The sequence below is a fragment of the Dreissena polymorpha genome, unplaced genomic scaffold, assembly GCF_020536995.1.
Source record: "Dreissena polymorpha isolate Duluth1 unplaced genomic scaffold, UMN_Dpol_1.0 chrUn001, whole genome shotgun sequence".
Taxonomy (NCBI): Eukaryota; Metazoa; Mollusca; class Bivalvia; order Myida; family Dreissenidae; genus Dreissena; species Dreissena polymorpha.
In genome coordinates this window covers 1,896,890-1,923,438 of record NW_026273315.1, presented here as the reverse complement: position 1 = coordinate 1,923,438, position 26,549 = coordinate 1,896,890, and the positions used below count along the sequence as shown (strand labels likewise).

Genomic DNA, 26,549 nt, shown 5'->3' with positions numbered 1-26,549 from the left:
AACAAGTTACAGGTAACTCAAAATAAGTGGGAAAGGTTTATTTTGAACCTAGACCCACGGTCACACATTGGTCATGAGCAATTTAAATTATTTAATTGGCTTCAAGTATCCAAACGAGTCGATCAGATTATTCTGACTCAAGTATTTAAGATTGTTGCTGGTACAGCCCCGGATTATATGGGTGAGCATTTCATTCCGGTTAAGGAAACACATGGTCACAATACACGGTTCCGTGAAAAAGGTTCTTTTCACTATTCCGAAGGTTAAAGGTTTCGGTATCAAGTCCTTTGTTTTTGTGGGTTGTAAACTATGGAATGGGTTACCTCCTTCTATTACTAGTGTATCCGAGTCCCATAGTCAGATTTTATAATATTATTTTACTAAGTAATCGGTAGCATGTGTACATTTTTTTAAATACATTCAGCTTTTTAATTACATTTCACTAGTCAGTTTGTGATGTTAATGATGTAATTGTCTGTGATAAATTTTTATTTGATTTAAATATTTTAATTAATTAAGTCATTTATTAACTTCATGTTGTATGTGCTCATTTTTAACTGTGATATTCCTACAATAATGTCCACCGATTCAAATATTATTAATGCTCAGTTTAAATCTGTGATATATTATTAAGCAACAACGTATGTCTCTCTATGTCATGCCACCATCCACAAGGACCACAATGGAAATAAGAGTTCGCTCTCTTTTCTGTGCTATCCTTGGAACTGTGTTGCGTGACATGGTTAATACTCATGTTTGTATTTTTAAGTATTATTTTATGAATGCAACATGTTTGTTAATTGTGTTTGCACCATGATACCGAAATAAATCTCTCTCTCTCTCTCTCTCTCTCTCTCTCTCTCTCTCTCTATCTCTATCTCTATCTCTGTCTCTGTCTCTGTCTCTCTCTCTCTCTCTCTCTCTCTCTCTCTCTCTCTCTCTCTCTCTCTCTCTCTCTCTCTCTCTCTCTCTCTCTCTCTCTCTCTCTCTGTCTCTCTCTCTGTCTCTCTCTCTGTCTCTCTCTCTTTCTGTCTCTCTCTCTCTCTCTGTCTCTCTCTCTATCTCTCTCTCTCTCTCTCTCTCTCTCTGTCTCTCTCTGTCTCTCTGTCTGTCTCTCTGTCTGTCTCTCTCTCTCTGTCTGTCTCTCTCTCTCTCTCTCTCTCTCTGTGTGTGTCTCTCTCTCTCTCTCTCTCTCTCTCTCTCTCTCTCTCTCTCTGTCTCTCTCTGTCTCTCTCTGTCTCTCTATGTCTCTCTCATTCTGTCTCTCTCGACTGACAAAGGAACGACTTATTCATCAAAATAATTACCCTTGTAATTCAACATCAATTTCCTTCAAAAAGTCTAAAGAACAATTCACTGACACTTTTCTTAAATTTAATCCATCAATTGTTTAACAAAACATCGCGTTATTTGAGTACATTCGACATTTTAACAAAATCGAAAATGCAGTCTCACCAGTTTCAATCTAGTTTAATATCCCAACACTGTTATTCACATTCACAATATTATAATAATCCATCGTAAACACACACTCGTTAACTCGTTAAACGACTGTGTACCCAATGACCTAAATGACGCAATCAAGTGATATCGTCAGCTGTGTCGTAAAATATGTTCTCGTGAATTCAAACTGTTTTCGTTTGACGTGTCAATAATGACGTCATAAGCACGCGCGCTTTACGTTGTGAAAAAAGTGTTTTTTTGGTGTTTGTGTTGCATTGTGTGTTTAAAATATATTACATCTTGGTATCAAATTGTTTGTTTTGTTGAATCTGATTTGATGTTACTAAAAATGATTCTAGTTGATTCCGAGTAATATGACCTTCCTTCACACATGACTAGGCGTGGGATACACCAAGATGTGGGATAAACCTTATCTTTGCTTAATAGGTCGTATTGTGTTCTATAAAATCATTAAGCTGTAGGATAATACTAATAATTGTGTATACTAAACTGATAAGTATAGCCTTCACAAAGTTTACTGAAACAATTTTACAGAAATCTTTAAATGTATTAAAATTATAGGTACTGTTAAATAAAGGAAACTCATTAATATGCGAACCAGGAGCAGATCGTCAGAAGTGACGTGTTTCTAATTACAGATAGGGTCAAGCCCCAACAGGTGCTAGCCAATGTTATCTGAACATTGTTGCCATCTTAAGTCGCGTTATGCATCTATCAAGTGAAATGCTGGTAGAATAAGCATCTGGATGCCCGATATCCTAAGATAAAATGTTGAATGTATAGCCAAGTGCAGATGAACTTGGAGTCAATTTACGCCACTCCCCAGGTACAAATATTATGACCAAGTAATACACCTCCATTAACGCACCCGATACACTCACATACACAACGGATGTATTTATGCCCTCCTGGGCCTTTTAGTCCATAATATTAGACATTTCACTAGTGGCAAAATGTCGATATGCGCGTGACACAAAAAAGCAAAGCTGGCTTTTAAAAATTGTTATGGCATTGTTAGTGTAGAGCAAACAGTCTTATCATTTCAGTCCTAGATCTCATAATTTCAGTTACTCACGAGCTGGTAGTGGGGTCAGATACTTAGTTTCAAAATGTTGAGATGAATTGAATGATTATTTTTTGTTTTGTCTGTGTAAACACTAAATATTGTTAGAAAAGATTACATAAGCGACGGCTAAACTTTAAGACTTGTTTAGCAATCCGTATAGATTTTTAAATGCTCATGAAACTAAGCGTGTATGCAATATTCCGTTTCTACCCTCACACGGTACGTAGGGTAAACGTTCCTTTTTTATTTGACAATGAACCGAATGAACGGCCCATTGGGGCGTCAGAGAGGGTTTCAGATCTGCCTGTGTTGTCTTATTGAAGCCGACACGACTCAGCAAGTCCTTTTTTATAGCCCCGAGACATGCTCTTTATTTAGAAATACCTAATGTGGTGCCGATTCCGACAAATTTATTTACAGTTTCTAGTTCCAGGATAAATACTGAATTGTTGGCAGCTGAAAGCGTATCTTAAAATGCAGGAGCATAGTCTTCTCTCTCACGCATGCTAAAAGATAGATAATAGGGATAGAAAGCATGGCTCCATGGCTATTCATATGGCATTTCTTTTTAATTATGTAAAGTTAATTGAGTGCTGTTGGCGCTGCAGCCCCAGTTTAGGCCTGCATAATTTATATTTGGACGTATGAGGAACTTGTAGAAACACAAAGAGACCAGTTTAAGTGCACTTGGAACCTGTTATTCTTAGAATTCTCATTATATTGAAGGCCCTTCTCGCATCTTTCTGCCAAGTATCTAAATTTGTTTGCGAAAGAAATGTTTTTAAACTATTTATAAGAACAGTCGGTTTAAACGACAAAATAATTTTGCTTGTGACAATGAAAACCAGTTCACATTTTGTTAAACAAATATACAATATTGTACAATATTTATGACGTGTCATTATTTCAAATTTCCAAACAATGCATGAATCAATTCTATCATCATTTTCACCTAAATTGGTCATCAGTGGCAAGGCAATCTTACTAATAGTATCTACACTGCTCAAACATTATCAGCGTAACTTTACGTTATTTCTTACTTAGGATTGCCATACACTTTCAATGAAAAACCAAATAAAAAATACAACATTGTTTTTTACGGACTGCTGAAACTTAAATTTAAAAATGTGTCTTTTGAAGAGAAAAAAATGCAAGCATTTTAAATTTTAATTTATTGTAAATGCGTTATTAAGAAAACAGGTAAGAGAGAAAAGTGTTATTGTTTAAAAAAAACTGATGTGATTAAAGAAATAAGACTGTTATTTTACTTTTCTGTATTCTTCAAAAATGTTCTTTTTGGATAAATGCGGTAATAAAGTATTTATATAAGAAAAAACTAGATATAGATGAACCCGTCATAATACCGTAAATACAATTTTTATTTCAAATATATAAGTCTTCTGGTATTAATGTTTTTTGAGTGATATGAACGTTTGCAATATTCTTCATTAGCGGTGAAAAAAGACTATTATTATTTATTTTGCATAAGTATCATTACCTTCTTTCTGGTTTTTGAATGTTTTACACTTCGAACGGCCTCTAATCGAGAAAACAATACATGGTTATCACAGCCGTTCTTCTTCTTCAAATGCGCGAATCGATGGATCATGAAAAATTCGGCCCCAGACGGCATTAAAAGATTCTAATTGCTTTTCATCGACTGAAACGCATTACTCACCTGGTTCTCACATCAGTTTATCGTAAAAAGCAAATGTTGATTACTTGATTATCCGCTTAATTTGATGTTAACATTACGCAATAACAAATTTTAATTACACAAAATGATCTGTAACATTCAGATAAACAAAGATGGGTGTTCCGAGTGCGTTTTAGTTTCTCGACTTTCACAAAACGGCGTAAAACTTTTTTGAAGAAAGGTATATAAACACGTATCATCAGTACAAAATTCAAACGTTAAAACGTTAACAATGTTTTATGTACTTGCGTCTTGCGTAGCAGTGATAATGTTTGGAACTTCAGTGGCTGTTGAGCCTTCCTGTCCCGTATGCTCTAAGTATGAGTATGAGGAACGACTGTTGGAACGAGTACTTAGCAATGAATTGGCATTGCGAAACATATTGAACAAAATAACAGAAACACAAGCACAAGTTGAGGACACTTTGAAAGCGATGAAGGCGGAAAGTGTGAAAATCAATGACGCCATGCATGCTATGGATGTTAAGAAGAGAGAAATTGACGAAGAAATGAAAGCCAGTCTTCAATCTCTTCGTAAGGAAGTGCACGAAAAGAAACAGGATCTAACTGATAAAGTGGACGGCTTCTTAGTGACTGGCGTCAGAAATCTTACTGGAAATGTGCAAGAAATGTCAACAATTGTGCAATCACTTGTTGCACAAACATCGAAGGAACTTGATATCCTGAAAGGTACGAAATTTTGTGGTTAGAGTCTCTCTTGTCTTAACTGCATTCGCTAATTTGTATCGGCTTTCGTGGGTTCCTATATTGCGCTTTGCGCGTAACAATTAGCGGTTCACGTTTTCAAATCCAGTTGAGTATTTTGCAGTCAAACATATGAATTTGTCGGGCTTCATTCAAACATTTTTTTAAACAGGTATTAATTTTCTCTTTGCATTCGAAGTTATGAACAGTTTTATCTTAAGCTGCAAATAGTTATGCAAATATTTTTCAAATTTGTCTTTCTTAACAAAATGCGATATGTCCATTGCCGTTTTCATAATACCGGTTAATATGTATGTAAACAAAACACTATATTCATACAAAGTCGTTATCTTGTAAAAAAGATAGCCATGTTACAAACATTATGTCGATTCTAGCATAAACAATACTTACACTGAAAAAGCTCTACCTCTATAAAGTGTTAGGACATCCTTCTGCACTAACTAAGATGTTTTATACAGCTGGTAGTGTTTTATTTATGTTAAGATCAGCAAATTATACATTCTATATTACATGCTTATTTTTACCGATGTAGGGCCACTGGTAATGTTTCACGCACGGCACCTTGATGGTCAACATACATACAATGCCAACCAGGACGTTGTGTTCAAGACCGTTCTCGTCAACGAAGGTGGAGGCTATGATTCTAACTCTGGACGATTCACGGCGTCCGTGGCTGGAGTGTACATGTTCACGGTGCAGTACTGTTCTTATTCGAGCAATTGGGCTATCCCTGAAATCGTCCATGAGGGAAGATCATTACAGAGATCAGGACACAATGATGCAAACTATCATGTATGCACCAGCATGCAGGCCTTCGCTAAGGTTGTCAAAGGAGACAAGGTCTGGGTGCGTAGTACGTATTCATCAAGCAAAATATACACTGACGAAAGTTTAAGATGGAGCAGCTTTGCTGGGTTACTGATCCGTGTGTAATATTTGGATGAAATATTTTAACTAATAAACATGGAAATAATATGACTAAACATGCAAACTATAGGCCTCATATAATAGAAACATTCAATTAGTTATCACAACAGTTAAAAATATGTATTAAGTGGTTTTCATATATTTGGTTGTTTTAAAAATAATTCCAGACTTTTTGATATAAGGTTTTCTGTTCATTTTATCATATTTATTTTATTTGGGTAAACAAACTACATGTTCAGACATATATGAAGAGTAAGTATTTTATCTCCATTTTTTCTCCATAACATCTTTATTATTTATCAAGTAAAAAACAATTGATCAAACTTGACAGGTTGCAAGTGTAACTTATTTATTTGTTTCGATTGTTGAACATGTGTTGCCGTAAATTTTACTATCGCTTTCTGAAGGCTGGTTGCTCGCCCTGTTGCTTTCTCTGTTTCACGAGTTTTATTTAGACTGTTAAGGGCCCGTAAAAGGTGACAAATCCAACTATTACGCAAAAAAATGGTACAATTTTTTCCCGATTTCAGTTGCTATTGCATAAAAATAATAACATAGCTTAGGTGCAACGTTTTCAAGAATAATGGAAGATTTATCCGTTTCATAATTTGCAGAAATGTTTACAACTTTGCAATTTCCGTAACATTTTCGCTATCTCCAATGTTCCTCGGCTTATTTCGTAAAGTACGCATATATGATTACGTAGTGCAAGCGACACAATATCCTCGTAAACAAAGAAAGCGAACATGAGTTCGGTAAGTTATTTTTGTGTTGTACAATATTTTGTTTTAAATGGAATTGCATCATGCATACTAGTTTTAATATATGTTTCTGTTTTGACGCCATTTTTGTTTTGAATGTCTGGCCTCTTCAACCTTGACCTGGTCACGTGATACACAGTGTTTTGTACCGACAAATCAAAATTTGTTATCGCAAAACCGGCTTGGAAGCGATCGGCATTAATGAGTAAACAGCGATGTAAATAAACTGATTGTTTGTAAAAACTATTGACTTGAAGGCCACTATATTTTGAGCTCGAAATACATAACCTTTCTAAATAAAATATGCAAAAAATATTAAAAAATCGGTAATAATTACGAATCGTCACCTTTTAATGGCCTTTAAAAACAGTACGAAATATCAACAAAATATTCAAAACAACTTTAAACAAAAAATCATGGACACACAAGTTTATGATATAAACCTTCAAATTAATTTAAACACGAACTAATAGACACGGAGGCGTATAATGTATGATATGCGTTTGTATATTTATACTCTAGCACGTGTTAGAAATACGGATGATCTTAGCTGTCTAAATAAAACTAAAACAAAAATACGAGTTCTCAAATTCATTGGTGTACATGTATTCGTGAATGTATTGATTTTTCAATATATTTAAATGATGAGAATAATCGAAAATACTTGGCACATAAAATTGAAATTTGACAGCTATTACGCCACCAAACAAAACTGTCAAATCACAAGAGACAGTGTAGAACTGCAGTTTCAACTTGCGTATCACAGTTATCTAGCAGTACACTATATTGACATAACAACTTTGATTATAACCTTGATCAACGCCTTAAACAGGTCATTGGAAATCTTTGGGGTTAAAACTGGTAGAAGGACAGACCGAACTATACACTTAACCAAGAATTAATCACTCAAAAACACACGTGTAAATAAACCTTTACCCTATAGCAGCCGTGTACAATAGAGCTGTGATCTATTTGCTTCATGCTTGTTTTATAACTCTTAATTATCAAATTGCTAATATTTCCTCCGAGAAATAAAAAGCAATATTTCTTCATAGCAATTTCTTTTTTTAAAGGCGTTGTTTAGTAAAATCGCAAATCGGAAATCGTTATAAGATTATGTCTTAACATGTAAATACTTCTTAAAATTTTAAGCAGTTTATTCAAGATTAAAGGTTAACTTATTAGTGTCTTTATCGCTGGTTGGCTGAGTGTGGGGTGCTTGCGTGCGTGAATATGTGTATGTGTGTGTGTACGTGTGTGCGTGCGTGCGTGTGCCTGTGTGTGTTGTTTGCGAGTTACATATTTCAGTCAGAATGCTATAGCTACATTTATTACATATAATTTTCTAAAAACTTAAAAAAAAGTTTAAACGTAATTACCGTTCTTCATTCAATACAATTAATGTGTGTTAACATTTCAACGAGTTCTACATACACATGTCACGGGATGTTGCGCCACTTTTAAATGATTTTTATTCAATCAAAGATTATATTTAATGTTGTCTATTGATAATATAGAAACATCCTACATGAAGAATGAAATAAAAAAAAATGAAGGATCATGGGCCTTGTTTTGATTGTATGCGAGCATGAAACATTCACTATTGCTATGAAACTGCGGAGTGTCTACTTGTGTTAAAAACAACTTGAATCACTGAAACGAGTTGATACTGACAAACTTCAGGTCGTTTGTAAGCCTAAGTACAGTAATGAAGACTTAATGGAAAACAAACATCAACAAAACAATGCCTCACTTTACATCTGTTAGTTTTAAGAAATCAAGAAATCTATACAACGATACCACCGATAAAAATCTAACTATTTCAAGCACATTATTTGAGATTGAAATAAGTTTAAAAAGTCAGTGCAAAACTTCTTAAACGTTACTTAAATATGTTCTGTAATCAAACAAGATTTTAAAATAAAGGGCGCTGCAATAATATTGAAATAGAAAAAATTACAAATTTAGAACTACTCACACCTCGGATTATCAAAAAAAAAAACAATTAAGCCGACGTAAAATAAAAAAAAGTCGGGTTTTGTTTCACACTGTTTGTAAAAATAACGAACCATTGAATGGTTTCATAACAATTTACAAAACAGAAGCCTAAAGAAAATCACAAACGTAACATACGAAAAACATTTACAACTGCATTTATGACATTGCCATTAGTCCGCGTTATGACTTTTTTTTGGGTGGGGGGATTTTATGTTATCATTTCATGCCGAAACATATAATTATATGCGTTATATTATACATCATCTTTTTTAATGAATCCTCTTTCTTTCGAAATTAATTTGCCTAGACAACATTTTTCGTAATAAGTCGTTATACACCAAAATATCCGCATAAAAGCATATTTACGTTTATGGGGTTAAACTGGCATTGAATCATGATTCTGGCGCATGACCTATTGAGACAATATAAAAAATCACTCAGCTTCATGTTCAGTTTTTTTTTCAAGTCTTCACTGTATCTGTTTTCGATCATATTCATTTCCAAGCAAACAATAACAATATAACAATCACATTCGATAAATCATTATACAATACTGATAAAGAACTTTAACAAGTATGCATTTACAAATATTACATATAAGTATTCAACGTTTTAGTCAGCCCTCGTACATTGAAGCTGTTTCCACGCGACATCCCAGTTCTGAAACTATAAATACGGAGCAAGCCAATAGCGTTTTCTCTTTTTCTTCACCCGACAAATCGAAAGCGAAACAGCTTATAAATAGCTCGTTGAAGTTTTTTCCGCCAAAAGAGCAGGAGGTAACTCTAGCAGCAGGTAAATTCACGCGAGCAAGTTCATTACCTGAAAATAAATAAAGGTAACACTAGCGGTTATAGTTTTGATTTTCATTCAAACGCCTAATTGATAACATTTCTGAAAATTTATGGGAAAATGAAATACGATGTTTATGGCACTTACCGGTGAAATAAATTATCCATATGAATAACCAGAACAAATAATGACCAAAACGGAAACATTGATCGACCAGAGACAGACACTATATAGAAGGATCGAAAGTTATTAAGCTAGCCGTGGGACCGGAAGTTCTAATCGAAGTCTTCCGCCCCGAAGCTGATGATCGCTCGCTCGTTGGTTAATTTAAATACTACTTTTTTAGCACAAAGGTATCATGTATTATACTGTTAATTATTCGTGGTAAATATGCCTTTTCTTTCTCTGACGTGTAAATACAGAAAGCAAATGCTTTTCGTCGAAGTAACTATGTATCTTTATTCCAAAATCAATCTTCGTTTGGACAACGTCCCAAAACTGTTCTGAAATGCACAACTAGATAATGCACTTCTAGAACTGTATTGTGTTAGAACATAAGGTAGGCCAAACACTGTTTGATGGACACGCGCGTGCAATCACTTGTTTTGATATGGCGAGCCGAGACGTGTATAATTCGAACCGCGTCGTGCGAAAATGGTTCTTATGTAATATGAGGCCAGCGTAGCTTCAAACAAGCCTTTGCATCTGATGGCAGATGAAGCGACATACGGATACCAGGTAGCCGCCATTTAGGCGGGGAACCACAAGCGAGCGGTAGGAGTCTGGAGAATCGCTAAACTAGTAAACATGTATGTGTGTGCGATCATTCAAGGTCTCTGAGTGGTGTTTGATCATGGATGTATGTTAACATCGCACTTTGTCCGACATAAACAAAGTAAGACCACTCTTAAAACAAGCACCCACCTTTATTGCCGAATTTTGAGCCATGATGACCACTTTGAAGGATTCAAGTAAAAAAAATGTGCCCAATGTGACATACACACATCGTCGGTACCCACAAATTACGCTATGCCTCTTGCTCAACCGGGCCTATAAAAATATGAGAATTATCATTTGTTCCGTGTCGTTATATGCATGGGAGTTGAATAAATGAAGCGACGTTATTAAAGGGTCTAAATCACATTAGTATTTTTTTTTAAATTTCATTCAATGTATTTACTTACAAATATATACTATTTGCAATAGTCTGAAACAATTATAATAGCTTGATTTTTTTTTAATTTGATTTCTCATTGATTGGAACCAGGAACCATTTGAAGCAATATTTACTCGTCACCAATGCACAATTGCTAATATTTCCCTCCGAGAAATAAAAACTACACCATGTACTTACATTTCGCTTTAAAGCGTTATGCTTGTAATACATGCATCTAAAAAATTATAGATGAAAACATGTTCTTTGCCTGGGGTGTTATTTCAATTGTTTGAATATAATCCATACATTTAAAAAGCCATATTTTAATTTTTGAAAAATGTATGTTTGCGAAACAGTGAACAAGTCCCTTAATTTAAGAAACACGCTGACGGGTTTCGTGCTATCATATTGCCATAACCGTTATTCATATTTATCAGTAAACAATCAAACATCGTTGCTTTCAAGACTTCATTTAAGGGGCCTTTTCACAGATTTTGGCATTATTTTTAACTTATTCATTAAACGCTTTATATTGATAAATGTAAACATTGGATCGTAAAAGCTCAAGTAAAAAATCAAGAAAAAAAAATAAAAAAAGGAAAAGAACATTGTCCGGAGCAGGTTCGAACCAGTGACCCCTGGAGTCCTGCCAGAGTCCTAAGTAAAAACGCTTTAGAGTACTGAGCTATTCCGCCGAGTACACATTCTTGATGTATTTTATACCTTATATAAGCAATCTTCGTAGTTTCACAAAATTTAACGACAAAAACAGAACTCTCCAAATTATTCAATCGTTTCGCGTTGCAACGCTTTATAATTTTTAGGTTTTAAAATCGTCAAAAGATGCATATAATGGCTATATTAGAGCATGGTTAATGTTCAGTATTACTGTTTCCTCACAAATATCATAACTAAAACGAAAACTTACGAATCTGAAACAACTTTTTTCAATTTTGTCAATTTACCAAAGCGTGAAAAGATCCCTTTAATTTTGGTATTTAAAAAAAAACATTCGCGTAATTTCTTTTGACATTAGTTGGTTCATTTTTATTTATGGAAACAAAATTGTGTCTGTCAGTTTCCATATAATATTTAATATTTTGAGAACAGAATATATACCGTCGGTCGCGACGATGACATAACCCTACCCTCGAACTAAGCAAACTGGAGATAACGAACAGTTCAATTTTAACAATAACATATAGGACTCACAGGTGTGCCAAAGTTGCTTCATTCATGGGCATTAGGTGTCGTCCCAATTAGCCTGCGCAGTCCACACAGGCTAATCTGGGACAAAACTTTCCGCCTGGAATGAATTTACGTTTAGAAGCGACTTAATTTATACGTAAAATTCCGTAAAAGCGGAATGGGTCGTCCCTGATATGCCTGTGCGGACTGCACAAGCTTATCTGGTGCGACACTTTACGCAATTACCAATTTCTGTGACTCGTCCTTGCCATCTGTGGATCCGTCGTTGATGGCGACAAACAGCAGTTGCCGGATTCTCACGTCACAGTGGGGCCCAGCATCTTCGCTCTATCAGGGTCTTCACATGTATGATTTCCGGTAAGGGAAAGACACAACCCGTAAGTGCGTGTATTTGAGTTCATAATCAGGGTGTCAACTTGCATTATTTCCCGTCTGTAAGGCAGAGAAAGACACATCCCGTACGTGCGTGTATTTTATTTAGTAATCAGGGTATCCTCATTCATGGTTTCAGGTCTGCGAGGCAGAGAAAGACACAACCCGTAAGTGCGTGTATTTGAGATTGTTATCAGGTTATTCACTTGCATGATTTACGGTCTGTGAGGCAGATAAAGACAAATCCTGTTAGTACGTGTATTTGAGTTAGTAATAAGGGTCTACACTTGCGGGATTTCCGTTCTGTGGGCGGAGAAAGGCACTGTGAAAATAATTTTATTTAAGCTGTTTTATTGTTTAGTAGCTTAGTTTCGAGAATGTCTAAAATGCTTATTATTTGGTGCTATTTTCTTAGTGTATATCATCTTTTAGTTACGCAGAGAATACCAGTTAAATGTAGTTAAAATTTTAAAATAATGATGTATGTAGCCATTAAATTAAAGACACAGTTTTGTTTATTTATATTTGTTAGTAAGTGTGCTTGTATATCTTTCCATAAACATGTTGACAAGGTACAAAGTGTGCATTTTTTTAATTTTCTGAACAGACTATCATCATCTATAAATAACAAATCAACTGACTTGATGCAAGATCTTTTTATCGTAAAAAGCAAGCATTATATTTTTGATAACTAAACAAACCACCCACTTGGATGTGTCAGTTACACAAACACTACTTTTTAACTAAAAGATATGTAACATTAAGATTAGAGATCCAATTATTAATGGTTAAGACAAGCGGTCATTAACATTCTTGAACAACCGTACATGTAAAATTAAGATTAGAGATCCAAGACCGTTTTTTATTCATGGTTAAGCCAAGCGGTCATAAACATTGTTGAACAACCGTACATGTACACGTATCGCCAGTAAAAGAGGCAACATAAACAATGTGGAGTGTACTCGCGTTATGCTTATCAGTGGTCATATAGAGGAGCTCACTAGATGTAGCGCCTTCTCGTCCCGTCTGCTCGAAGTATGGGTACGGAGATAAACTGCTCGAACGTGTTCTTAGGGGGCAGGGGATATGTTTTTGACCAAATTTCGAGTTCCGAAAGGCCGCAAACAGTCAAATCCATTTCATCATAACAGAAAGTGACAAAAGAGAGCCTTTTTGTGTCAGTGTCATAACATTGGCAATATACATTGAAAATACAACCAAACACAAGGCTGGCTTCTTCACTTGTGAAACTATGGCCCTTGATCTTTCCCCCACCCACCTCATTTTTAATGAAAAATTTAGAAATTTGACCCATTTCATGGCATGCACAGAGCATTCAAACAGAATGCAATCCTAGTTTTGGCTACATCACTCATTAATTTCATCTCTGTGCTTTGTTTATTTATCTAGAAAAGTGTCTCCCATACGTTTAGATTTTTCACAATTTACCTTCAAAGTTTTGTTCTGTTTCTGCAGCGTGAAATATTGACTTCCGCCAAAAGTGAAAACCTCCTTTTTGGAGATTCAAAATTTTCTTGCTAGGGAGCTGTGGTTAGTTTAAATGTTTTTTTCCAAAATTCTTAGACATTCTTTCTACAACCTTACACAAGAAATACATCTTATAAATACCTAATTGATTTTTAAAGACCATAGGTAACCCCTACCCTAAAGATATATACTTTTCATGGACCCCCTTTCACTGATATATCCCCTGCCACCTTAGCAACTTAGAATCTGCGAAAAGCGACATTAATATATGCACCTGGATGTAACGCCCGTATAGTGCGCATGTTAAGCTATACAAAATCTTAATAGGAATAATTCAATTCAATCAACTTGTAAAATAATATGTCATGAAAACTGAAAAAAATTCTCATATTAATATAAAATAATACTATATACTAATGGGTAGAAATGCAACAAGAGTGTTTGCACCACTCAGTTGATAGCTTAGAGATCGGCATATTCAGTCAACAGAAAGCAATTTGTTATTGTTAGTGCGGTCTGTGGCAAAATTATTCCGTGTTCCTGACCTCCAATCATTTCAATCAGAAGAATAGCTGTCATAACCATTTCATGTATCCTCGACGAACGGCCATCCAAAGGTTGTAGCGTTTAAATAGCGGAAAGTACGTAACGTAACTCTGAACATGTTTATACAGAAACATAATAATAGACTTTTGTCACATCGATGGATAAGTAATTGTAAACGTTAATATACTTGCAAAAGAATTAAAACCGAAGACTTAAGAAGTTGATTAAAAATTTTTATAAACGTGAATATGATGGATTCATGTATACATTTATTTTTGTAACATTCATATACTTAGACTATTTTACCGCATTTACCTTTTTCAAATAGAACATTTTCTAAAAAATACCGGAAGTGACATAGTAGCTGAATATGTTTATAATACCTCATTAACTTTAAAACTAGACAACTTTTAAGAACATATTTTCTTAAAGATTTTTTTCACCGCCTTCACATTCATATTGGACTTTTTAACTATTTTTATATTATGTTAAACACTATTGAAATGGTAAACGCTTGGATATGTGATGTGTGAAAAAATGATACACATGTTTTAATTTGGTTTCTCTAAGATGTATTTGAAAGTTTACGGCGTCATAATGTAAGCAAGAAAGTGACGTTGCGCTTTCGCGAGCAGTCGAGGAAATTGGACAAAGAAACCCCCCTTTCATGTTGTGTTTGTTCACATCAGATTCAAATTAACATATCAAGTCTGATCAAAATAAAATTAATTAACCAACTCATTTAGTTGTACCATCAGTTTTCGTAAACAGCAGATGTACGAGACAACCCATTTTCGTTGATGTTCTAGCTACATCATAACAACGTTAAATTACACTTAAAGATCTGAAACATTAAGATCAATTAAGCTAGGAGATCTAAGTACATTCGATTGACAGTAAACGATAGATAACAAAAACATGTTTGAAGAAAAGTATAAATAAATGTGTACTTAAACACAGTGAACATGCAAACGTCTTGCTTTACAGTGATAATGTTTGGGACTTCACTGGCTGTAGAGCCATCGTGTCCCGTATGCTTTAAGTATGAGTATGAGAACATACTATTGGAACGAGTACTCAGCAACGAATTGGCATTGCAAAACACATTGAACAAAATAACAGAAACACACGCAAACGTTGAGGACTAATTGAAAGCGATGCAGGCGGAAAATGTTAAACTCAACAACGCCATGAATGCATTGGAAGTAAGGAAGAGAGAAATTGCCGAATACTAGTATATGAAAGCAAGTCTTCAATCTTTTCGTGAGGCAGTGCATGAACAGAAGAAGGATCTAAATGATAAAGTAGGTGGCTTCATAGATGCTGGGATCCAAAATCTTACCGGAAATATGAAAGAAATTGTGCAACCAATTGTTCAATCTCTTGTAGCACAAACCTCGAAGGAACTCGAAATCCTTAAAGATAAACAATTTTGTTTTAGCATGTCTTGCCTTAATTTCATTCAGCTACTTTTTGGGATTCGCTTAGCACTTAATAATTAGCGATTCACGTTTCCAAATTCATTTGAGTATTTTGCCGTGCTGTCGTAAGAAGTTTTCTGAATACATTTATACATTTGTTATACAGTTGATAATGTCTTAATTATATTTTAAGTTTTGAACAGTCTCATGTCTTTTAACACAACGCGATAAATACAGGACCGTTTCCCGACAAACGGTTAATATATTAGATAAACAGAGCTCGTCTAGCTAATACGTCAGTAAAGATCGTAAACGCCGCGCTAATTTCAAACTATATGCGAAGTTTTCCTAATAAACATTAAACAAAACATATGCATCACACGAACATTTACGTATGCGTATACGGGTACACATATACAAATTTCATTACATAGATAAGGCGCAAGTTCCGTTTTATCGTTGTTTAGAAGTCAATAAACAAAGACTGAGCTGCAAGAGACTAAAACCGCTAATACGTAAGCCAAGCATCATATTCACACAGAGTTGTTTATTTGTTATACAATAGCGATGTTACAAACATTATGTCGATTATAACCAACGTAAAAGCATTTTCAATTAATTTGGGTAATAAACACTTCTGGTAAACTTAGTTATAAAAAGTTTCGGGACATCTTTCTGAACTGATTACAAAAAGTTTTTTAACGCTGATATATTTTTTGTCGTTTTAAAGATCATTAAGTATCACATAAGCATACGTAAAATACATGTTTATTATACCAGAGCAAAGAGTAGGGCTACTGGTTATGTTTCACGCTTGACACCTTGAAGGGCAACACATATACACTGTCAACCAGGACGTTGTCTTCAAGACAGTTCTAGTCGACGAAGGTGGAGGCTATGATTCTAACACTGGAAGATTCACGGCGTCCGTAGCTGGAGAGTACATGTTCACGATGCAGTACTGTCCAAATACGAACAAATAGGCTTTCCCTGAAATCGTCCATGAGGGTCGATCATTACAGAGATCAGGGCACTAGGGGAAAGACTATGTGGTTTGTGTCAGCATGCAGGCCTTCGCTAAGGTTGCCATAGGTGACACTGAATGGGTACGTAGAACGTATACATCAAGCGAAATCTACACTGAAGAAACTCGGAGATGGAACAGCTTTGCTGGGTTACTGATTCGTGTGTAATGTTTGGATGAAATATTTAAACTAATAAACATGGAAATAATATGACTAAACATGCAAACTACAGGCCTCATATTATAGACAGAGTCAATTAATAAGCACATCAGTTTAAAAAATGTATTATGTAATATGCATTTATTTGGTTGTATTACAGATAATTTCAGTCATTTTTATATAAAGTTTTCTATTCATTTAATCATATTTACTTGATTTGTGTAACCAAACTACATGTCCAGCCAGCTATTGATAGTAAGTACATGTTTTCTCCATAAAGGATTTATTATATATCAAGGAAAAAATAATTTGTCAAACTCAAGTTGCAAGTATAACTTATGTATTTGTTCTGATTGATTAAAATGTGTTGCCGTTAATTTTCCTATCGCTTTCTGAAGGCTGGTTGCTGGCCTAGTTGCTTTCCCAGATATCACGAGTTTACATTAGACTGTAAGAAACAGTACGAAATATCAACAACATATTAAAAAAACTGTTAACAAGAAATCATGGACACACAAGGTTATTATATAAACATTCAAATTAACTTGAAACAAGAAATAATAGACACGTAAGTTTATAATATATAATATGCGTTTTTATTGGCATACTCGTGCACGTGATGGACTTCCGCATTATCTTAACTGTCTTAATAAAACAAAAACACAAAACATGTTCACCAATTAATTGTTGTACATGTATTCACGCATGTGTTGATGTTGAATGAATTTAAATGATGGGAAAAAAATCGAAAATACTTGGCACATAAAATTGAATGTTGAATTTTGTTTTAAAATAGTAAAATGTTTCTCAACTATTACGCCGCCAAACATAAATGTAAAATCACAAAAGACATTGTAGGAATACAGATTCAACGTGTGTATCACAGTTATCTAGAGGTACAATATAACGACATGAACAAAATGTTTATGACTTTGGCCAACGGTCATTGCAACTTTGTTGGGTTAAAACTGTTAGAAGGACAGACCGAACTACACACTTAATGTGCTTAAGCTTATGTCTTTAAATACTTCAGAATATTTCATAAAAAGTTCAATAGTAGATCTTTGAAACCGATGCCATGTGTGAGTGAAATCTTTACAATACGTTAGAGGAGGCCGTGATATTAATGCATATATAATATTAGCCTTGCAATAACGTCGAAAGTATATACATGTTTACCAAAAACAGTAATACATTTGTTTGCACTGTTCACAATATGTAACATAAAAAAATTCAAATGCAGCTTAAATGTATTACATTTCTGCAAGTTGTGTTTTCCATTTGCACGTTCGGTTCTCAATGCTCAGTAAGCTTGTCATTGCAAGTTGCATATTCGTAAAGTAAAGTATCAATGAAATTTTCACAGATTACACACTGTACTTAACTGACACGTGACGAGACGTCCTAACAAAACCTAATCGAAACGTCCAAGTTGACAGTTGCAAACATTATGCGCAAAGTATCCAGGAAATTTTCACAATTATATGTTGCATGTTTCAATCTCGCCCTTTTGTTATTTATTCAGCTTATTTCAGACCAAGTAAGCTATAGCTATAACCTATATGCTTAAATAAAGTTACATATTTAAAGACAAGTTGAAAAAAGTATAAGCAATTAGATATGAGAAGTCTACCTGAAGGTAATATATTCGATCCTATAACTATTTCTCTATCATTGATAAATGTTTCAGGTAGTGTGTACGAAATAAAATACCCTTATGGATTTTTGATAGCGGCTGATTGGTTACGTTCGGCTCTGTCCTGGTTACTTTGTTTTCCTGTATAAACGTCGTTTCTCATATTAATTTAGCTAAATATTCGAAATGAAAGGTAAACTTATTATTTTATTGATCGCTGGCTGGCTGAGTGTGGGGTGCTTGCGTGCGTGAATGTGCCTGTGTGCGTGCGTGCTTGCGTGCGTGAATGTGTGTGTGTGTATGTGCATGCGTGCGTGCGTGTGTGTGTATGTGTGTTTGTGTGTGTGTGTGTGCGTGCGTACGTAGGTGCGTACATGTGTGCGTGCGTGTGCGGATGTGCCTGTGTGTGTTGAGTGTGCTGTGTGTTGTTTGCGAGTTACAAATTTCAGTCAGTATGCTATAGCTACATTAATAACTGATAATCTCCGAAAAAACTTTACAAAAGTTTCAACGTAATAAACGTACTTAATTCAATACAATTGATGTGTGTTTACATTACAACGAGTTCAACATACACATGTTATGGGATGTTGCGCCACTTTTGAATGAGATTTTTTCAATGAAAGATAATAGTTTATGTTTGCCTATTGATAATAAAGAAACATCCTACACGAAGAATGAATTGGGCCTTGTTTTTATTATATGCGAGTAAGCAACATTAACTATTGCTATGAATTTGCGGAATGTTTACTTGTGTTAAACCAACTTGATTCACTGAAACGAGTTTATACTGACAAACTTCAGGTCGTTTGCACATGTAATTAAGTTCAGTAAATAACACTTAATGGAAAACAAACATCAACAAAACAATGCCTCACTTTAGTTTTGTTAATATAAAAAAATCGAGAAATCTATACAACGATACCACCGATAAAAATCGAACTATTTCAAACACATTATTTGAGATTGAAATAAGTTTAAAACGTCAGTGCAAAACTTCTTACACGTTATTTTAAATATGTTATGTCATCAAACAAGATTTAAAAATAAAGGGCGCTGCTATAATGTTGGAATAAAAATATGAAATTTTAGAACTACTCAAACCTCTGATTTTCCAAAATTCAACAATTAAGCCGACGTAAGAGTAAGGAAAAAATCGGGTTTTATTTCACATAGTTTGTAAAAATAACGAACCATTGAATGAATTCATAACAGTTTACAAAACAGAAGCCTAAAGAAAATCACAAACATAGCATACGAACAACATTTACAACTGCAATTACGACATTGCCATAAATCCGCGTTGCGACATGGAATTTTTTCTATTTTTTCTATATTATGTCATGATTTATACGTTATATTAAACATCATCTTTTTAAATGAATCATCTTTATTTTCGTAATAAATCTGCATAAACAAAACATTTCGGAATATAACTGGGAAAAAGTATTTTTCACCAAAACGTCCGCATAAAAGCATATTTACGCTGATAGGGTTAACATATCGTTGAATCATGAATCTGGCGCATGAATTATTTAGAAAATATAAGAATGCACTCAGCTTCATGTTCAGTTTTTTTCAAGTCTTGGTGTTGACTGTATTTGTTGTTTGATCATATTCATTTTAAAGCAAACAATAACAATATAACCATCAAATGCGATAAATCATTATACAAAACAGATAAAGAACTTAAAAAAAATTGCATTTACAAACTAATTATTGCACATAGGTATTTAACGTTTTAGTCAGCCCTCGTACATTGAAGCTGGTTTCCCGCGGCATCCCAATTCTGTAGCTCTAAATACGGAGCCAGCCAATGGCGTTTTCTCTTTTTCTTCATCCGACAAATCGAAAGCGGAACAGGTTATAAATAGCTCGTTGAAGGTTTTCCCACCAAAACAGCAGGAGGTAACTCTAGCAGCAGGTAAATTCACGCGAGCAAGTTCATTGCCTGAAAATGAATATAGGTGCAAATAGCTGTTTTAGTTTTGATTTTCATTCAAAAGCATAATTGATAACATTTCTGAAAAACTATGGAAACATGAAATGCAATGTTTATAGCACCTACCGGTTGAATAAATAATCAGTATGAATAGCCTGAAGAAAAAATGACCACGACGATAACATTGATCGAACAGAGGCAGATACTATATTGAAAGATCGAATGTTATTAAGCTAGCGTACGAAGAATGAATGATGGAACTTCCTAGCTGAAATTATGCATGTGACACCACCTATATTTGCAAGGATCGAACGTTTATCATTTATGAGAATGTACCCACTGGCTACCCGTGTAGGGTCGATTCATGGGGGATTATGGCATATAAATGGATCGAACTTCATGAAAATTACAATAGCAGGGATACTTCCCCTATTAGGAAGAATATAACTGCATGAATCATCAATCATATGGAAAAAATGAACACGTAGAACGGTCGAGCTTTATAAATAAATTGATTCATAGGGGAAAATCAGCACAAACTTCGAACTTTATAATACATGACCGTATGGAGACTTTCTACATGTAAAAAGATCAAACTTTGTAGATACATTGACTAAAGGAAGACAACCTACAGGCAGAATCATCCAACTTTATGAAAACATGGCGACAATCTACCTGTGGAAGGATCGAACTTCATGACGCTGGAGGAGAAGAAGCCAGCCACCCAGAGGTTACCGTCCATGTCGATGGTCATGCCGTCTGGGAAGCCGTGGGACCGGAAATTCTCATCGGAGTCTTCCGCCCCGAAGCTGATGATTGCTCGCTCGTTGGCTGATTTGAATAATACTTTTGTTTACACAAATGTATCAAGTATTATACTGTTAATTGACCATTCGCCAAATTATCGATCGTTCAGCCCACAGAGTCACGTGGTCTAGTGATAAGAAAACTCAGACAAACACATGGCAATGACAGCGGATAAGGTGAGTAAACAACTATATGTGTAACGATGTATCGTGCTATTTTCTGCAATCTAAATGGTAAAAGCCGCACACTTAACTTTGTAAAACTTTAATACAATCATACAAGCTTAAGAGAGAAATGGCGTAAACAAAATAAATGAGTAAAGGATATACTGACTCTCAGAAACGTTTCATATACATATTATAGGGAATTGAATAAAATCCGTTGTAAAAATGAGCATTAATTTCATATTTATATAGAATCTGACGGCTATTCTGATATAAACAAAATGAAAATATTTGTATTTAATGCAAATGACACATTTATATCATTATGTTTTTTGTTTATTAAAAATGTTTAGATCTTTGTTTTATTGTGTTATTTAAAAAAACCACCGATTCTGTTTATTTAAATATAAATTAAATTTTGATTGCAATCATAATTTAATATAGGCCTAATTTCGAGGTTTTATTAACAGATAGTCTGATATGCATTTTATTTCATGGTTTTTAATGCGAACCAGTTACATTCCACTATCGACAAATGCTATGTTAGTTATACGGTGCTGTTCACGAACATTCGAATGGAATATATTAAGCATATTATGCAATTGTTTTATTTATAACAAGATGGACCTTATATGTTCATTGCAATGTTCACATTTCTCCCCGAATCAATATATGTTGTATTAAAAATGTTGTTGTTGTTGTATTATAAGCCGTACATTTTACACTTGAAGTCACTAAAGCTGGCTAAGCCGCCTTGAAATCACCTTTTTGTTGCTTAAACATTAGTTAAAACAATATTTAAGTTTACAATTTATAATGATTTCCCTTGTTTATGATTCACAGAAAATAAATATATAATTGGAAATCATTAAAGTAAATAAGAAGTTTTATTTTCTTAATGTCCCTTCATTCTGAGATCCGCGCAACATACTGTCATTTATTGATTATCGACAATAAGATTATTAATACGCACGTGTGACAATTATTATGTTGCCCAAACTGCTTTATAATATTGTGCATCAAACGGTTTAGCATGTTTTGAAGAACACACAACTGTTGTGGTCAAACTATTTATTGTGTTTGTATTCTCAATACTCGTTCGTATGTTCAAAAAATAAAGGTAAAATAATGACCTTTTATAAAGCATGTATAGCACCTACAATTTTAAATAATGATCAAACAGTAATGATCATTCATTTGATATAAAATCTGTGTAAAGTCTCAAAAATTACGTCCATTCCACATGTACGACACGCTTTGTTTGTCGGACAAAATGGCGGCCAGATAAGCGTTGCTGAGGGGTGTGTAAAAAATCGATATTTGATTGGCTGATCGGAAAATTTGATTGACAGGTGGCGACTGGTAAATTATTCATGGTAAGTATGCCTTATCATGCTCTTACGTTTAAATATACAGAAAGCGGATACTTTTCGTCGAATTAACTATGTATCTTAATTCCAAAATCAAATCTTCGTTTGGACAAGGTCCTGTTCTGAAACGCGCAACTAGATAATGCACTACTAGAACTAACCTGTATTGTGTTATAACATAATGTATGCCAAACACTGTTTGATGGAAATGCGCGTGCAATCACTTTTGTTGATATGGCGGGCTAAGAAGTGTATAGTTTGAAACGCGTCATGCGAAAATGGTTTTTATGTTATATGAGGATAGCGTAGCTCCAAACAAGCCTTCACATCTGGGCAGTGTGGTCAGGAGTGACTCTGTCCGCTATACAGTCATGCAATTTTTCACGATCTCATTAGCGGTCCAATGGGACATAATACCAATTTTCGCATGACGCGGGTCAGTTGTCGGTTCTCTGTTCACTGCACTGTGCCTAACCCACGAAACCATCACAATAATCTCTTACTCATAGTTCCTGTAGTTAAATCGAAATCGTAGGCCCACACTTTTCTCGGGATGGAGTCAATATAGTACATGGTGCGGTTGTCGTCCGTCCACGCCAGGCCGTTCGAGATGGTGACGCCGTCCTTGTGTTTCCGGACGCTGCCGTCAAGCTCCAGACTGTAGAGTGCGCCTTGATGTTTCTCCACCACCGCTGCCTTCTTCTCCAGCCCCATCGTTCCTGTGTAACAAAGCAACGGAATCTATTGGATGACGTCACACATCAAATTAAGAAATTGCTTCCGTAGTTTACATAACTCGTTTATGCTCGTATGGACCATTTCCCTGAATACAACGCAATAATGCATGATTTTTCACATTCTCAGTCATATTTTGCGATATCTAGTAAAGGTCCAATCCCACGCATGTGCGATCGTTGCATCTGTGCATTGTATATAAGTTTAGATTCCGTATTTATTATAATTAAGCGTCATATTAAGTATCCCTTTTCACCACTGTGCATTTTTATTTCACGCAGCGTTGTTTCTTTAATACAACTCACTACTTGCAAATATATCCGCAAACAACTTGCCCTACACACTTTAAATCGTAAATTCAATTTCAAACGTTTCATTTATGAAAACGTTTCAGCGCTTACCAAACCAGAGGCGACCGGACGCGTCGCACTTTCCGTCGTTGATCCTCGTGTCCTTGCCCTCGTCCACGGTGGCGATGGTTGTCAACTTGCCGGCGTTCCAGTCCCAGTGACAGATTGAGCGACCCACGGACACCAGGTAGCCGCCTTTCCGGCACGGAACCACGAGCGAGCAGTAGGAGTCTGTATAGTCAGAAAACAAGAATATGTGTGTGCGAAAATTAAATAATTTTGAGTTCCTGATTTGACCAGAGATGTATGTCAACGTCGCACTTTGTGCAACACAAACAAAGAAGGACCCATGTTTCGTCAATTGTGTCTACTTTAAAAGCCGCACTTCGATATCATTTCACATTCAAGGATGCAAAAATGTTGTATGCATTTAAATGACATACCCAGATCGTCGAGAAAGCTCTATATAACGAAACGTTCAGTTGAAATATTGCTTTTTGGGTTCCTCAGTGTTGCAACATTATTTCGCATACCTACCAAATTTATGCGACTCGTCCTTGCCCGTTGCTGCGGTCCATCGGTGGACGGACCCGTCGTTGATGTCAACATATAACAGCTGCTGGGTTCTCTCATCCCAGTGGGGGCCCTCCCCTATGGTGCTGCAGCTGCGCTCTATCAGGGTCTCCACTTGCATGATTTCCGGTCTGTTAGGCAGAGAAAGACACACCCCGTCGGTACCGGTACATGTATTTGAATTAGTAATCAAGGTCTTAACTTGCATGATTTCGGATCTGTGGGGCAAATAGAAACACTGCTCAAGGTATGAATGTCTATGATACGTGTCGTTTTGGTAATTGTTGATTTCGGCCGGGTATAGAAAGCTTAGCGTTTTTTTATAGAACTGCAGTACTCAAAAACGAATTTGACTGCAACCTCTAGTATAAGTATCCATTGTGCATTCTCAAACTTCAAACGTTAAACACCATTTCTATCCAGGTAAGCTTTTAAATACAAATTCAAAGTTGTAGTATAATGTTACTTAAAGGTACGCTATGCAAGCTACTGTACTTCTCATTTGAAATCTTCTAAGTAAACCTGTATTATAAGTATCCATTGTTTATTCTAAAACATTAACGTTAAACATCATTTCTATTCAAGTAAGTTTTGTAATACAAATTCAAAGTGGTTGTATAAGGTTACTAAAAGGTACGCTATGCAAGCTACTGTACTTCTCATTTCAAATCTTCTAAGTAACGCTTAGTACATTCGGACTAAATTGTACTGCGTTTCATTCGTATGCAGTTTTCAATATTCAACTATTGAGCATTAATAATGCGCTACAATAGTTAGTTATTGCTAACCTAAAGACCAGGTACTCTCCCCTTGTAAAATTTATTCAGCTTTAAACAAGTACAGGATGATATTAACATCTATGTTTAAGCATATGTTATTAAAATAAAATGATATTACTTGCATAAGTAATAAGAAATGTTATTCGACTTATAAATAAATATATACTTGTATAACGGTAAATCTCTCTTACCTACGTTCACAGCGAAACCATATACACTCTTAAACTATCGCCGTCAGTTTATCTCAAACAATACTATGTAAACAAACTCAAAGGCCACTAACATGTACACAGTAACAAGTACGATATCTTACATACAGCCTATGGCTAAACGCTATCGAAGGGGCCATTCGATAAGCTGAACAGAAAAGCTGTTATCAGATGCTTGAATATTTATAACTTGTTTTCACATCAATAAATCTAGGACATGTCGTAACGTGAAATTAATTATGAATTATTTTTTTTTAAGTTTATCTACGATACACGTACGCAATGGAATTGGACGAAGGCCTACAAATATTGCGACCTTCAAAGATAATGTTACAAGACCTTCATGAACGTTCGATTCATAACGTTTCAACAACTAATTTTTCATCATATTGTTTATCGTGAAAACTTTCTGTATTTTGGTATTATTTTACTAAGCGTTTAAACAAAAGACACATATGGGTTAAGCAATAATTAAATTACTACATTTAAAAGTATATTCTTTTTAACATTATACGTTATAAGCCGTCGATATGTCCCTTTAAATAAAGGTCACAATTAATAGGAAGATCCTATTTTAGAGTATGTCATAAATATTCGTCGAAATAAATAATGTTCCATTCAACATGACATTCCTCTTCAAAACAATAAGTTAAATTGAATTCGCGTTGTCTACTTTTAAGAATACAAATTACGTTAATTCGAATATTAATAGACACATGCAAAGAGGTGCACGTTTTTTGTATCAATTTTCTACCAAATGTTATTCAGAATGTTTACAAAAACGTTTACAATAAAGCACTGCCAACATGCCCAGCAAGAGAGGATGCGAAAACGAGGACTGGGACAGAACGATTTATTTCAACATAGTGAATTAAAAACACAATCAACATAAAACTGATATGGATGTTTACTATGTCGAGCATGTTACGAGCATTTTACGCATTGCTGTTTATACCCACTTCAAACTACCATTTGGGTCAAAAGTACACATACGAACTACATCTAAAATCAGATGTGACCACGTGACCACAGTCATACGAATGTTCATCAGATGTGACCACACACATACGAATGTTCATCGTTGCAGTATGCGGATGATAAGTGTTATTTTTGCGAATATACCGTATTTAATTTGTTTATTTTTTTCGGACAATACATTTTGGCATTTTATTCGAGATT

At 35.0% G+C, this 26,549-nt stretch overlaps 2 protein-coding genes across 2 annotated transcripts; one reads left to right on the top strand and one right to left on the bottom strand.

Annotated features, from left to right (window-relative positions):
- Positions 1-4,391: 4,391 nt before the first annotated feature.
- On the top strand, positions 4,392-6,718 carry LOC127863110 (uncharacterized). The gene is made up of 2 exons (XM_052402473.1): positions 4,392-4,915; positions 5,484-6,718. The coding sequence occupies exons 1-2, from the start codon at positions 4,459-4,461 to the stop codon at positions 5,882-5,884; spliced, it is 858 nt and encodes a 285-aa protein (XP_052258433.1). The 5' UTR covers positions 4,392-4,458; the 3' UTR covers positions 5,885-6,718.
- A 12,862-nt stretch (positions 6,719-19,580) lies between these two features.
- LOC127863109 (regucalcin-like) lies at positions 19,581-25,514 on the bottom strand. The gene is made up of 6 exons (XM_052402472.1): positions 25,353-25,514; positions 24,347-24,513; positions 23,861-24,040; positions 23,228-23,443; positions 21,059-21,214; positions 19,581-20,392 (listed from the first exon to the last, which is right to left on the bottom strand). The coding sequence occupies exons 2-6, from the start codon at positions 24,501-24,503 to the stop codon at positions 20,187-20,189; spliced, it is 915 nt and encodes a 304-aa protein (XP_052258432.1). The 5' UTR covers positions 24,504-24,513; positions 25,353-25,514; the 3' UTR covers positions 19,581-20,186.
- Between the last annotated feature and the right edge of the window lie 1,035 nt (positions 25,515-26,549).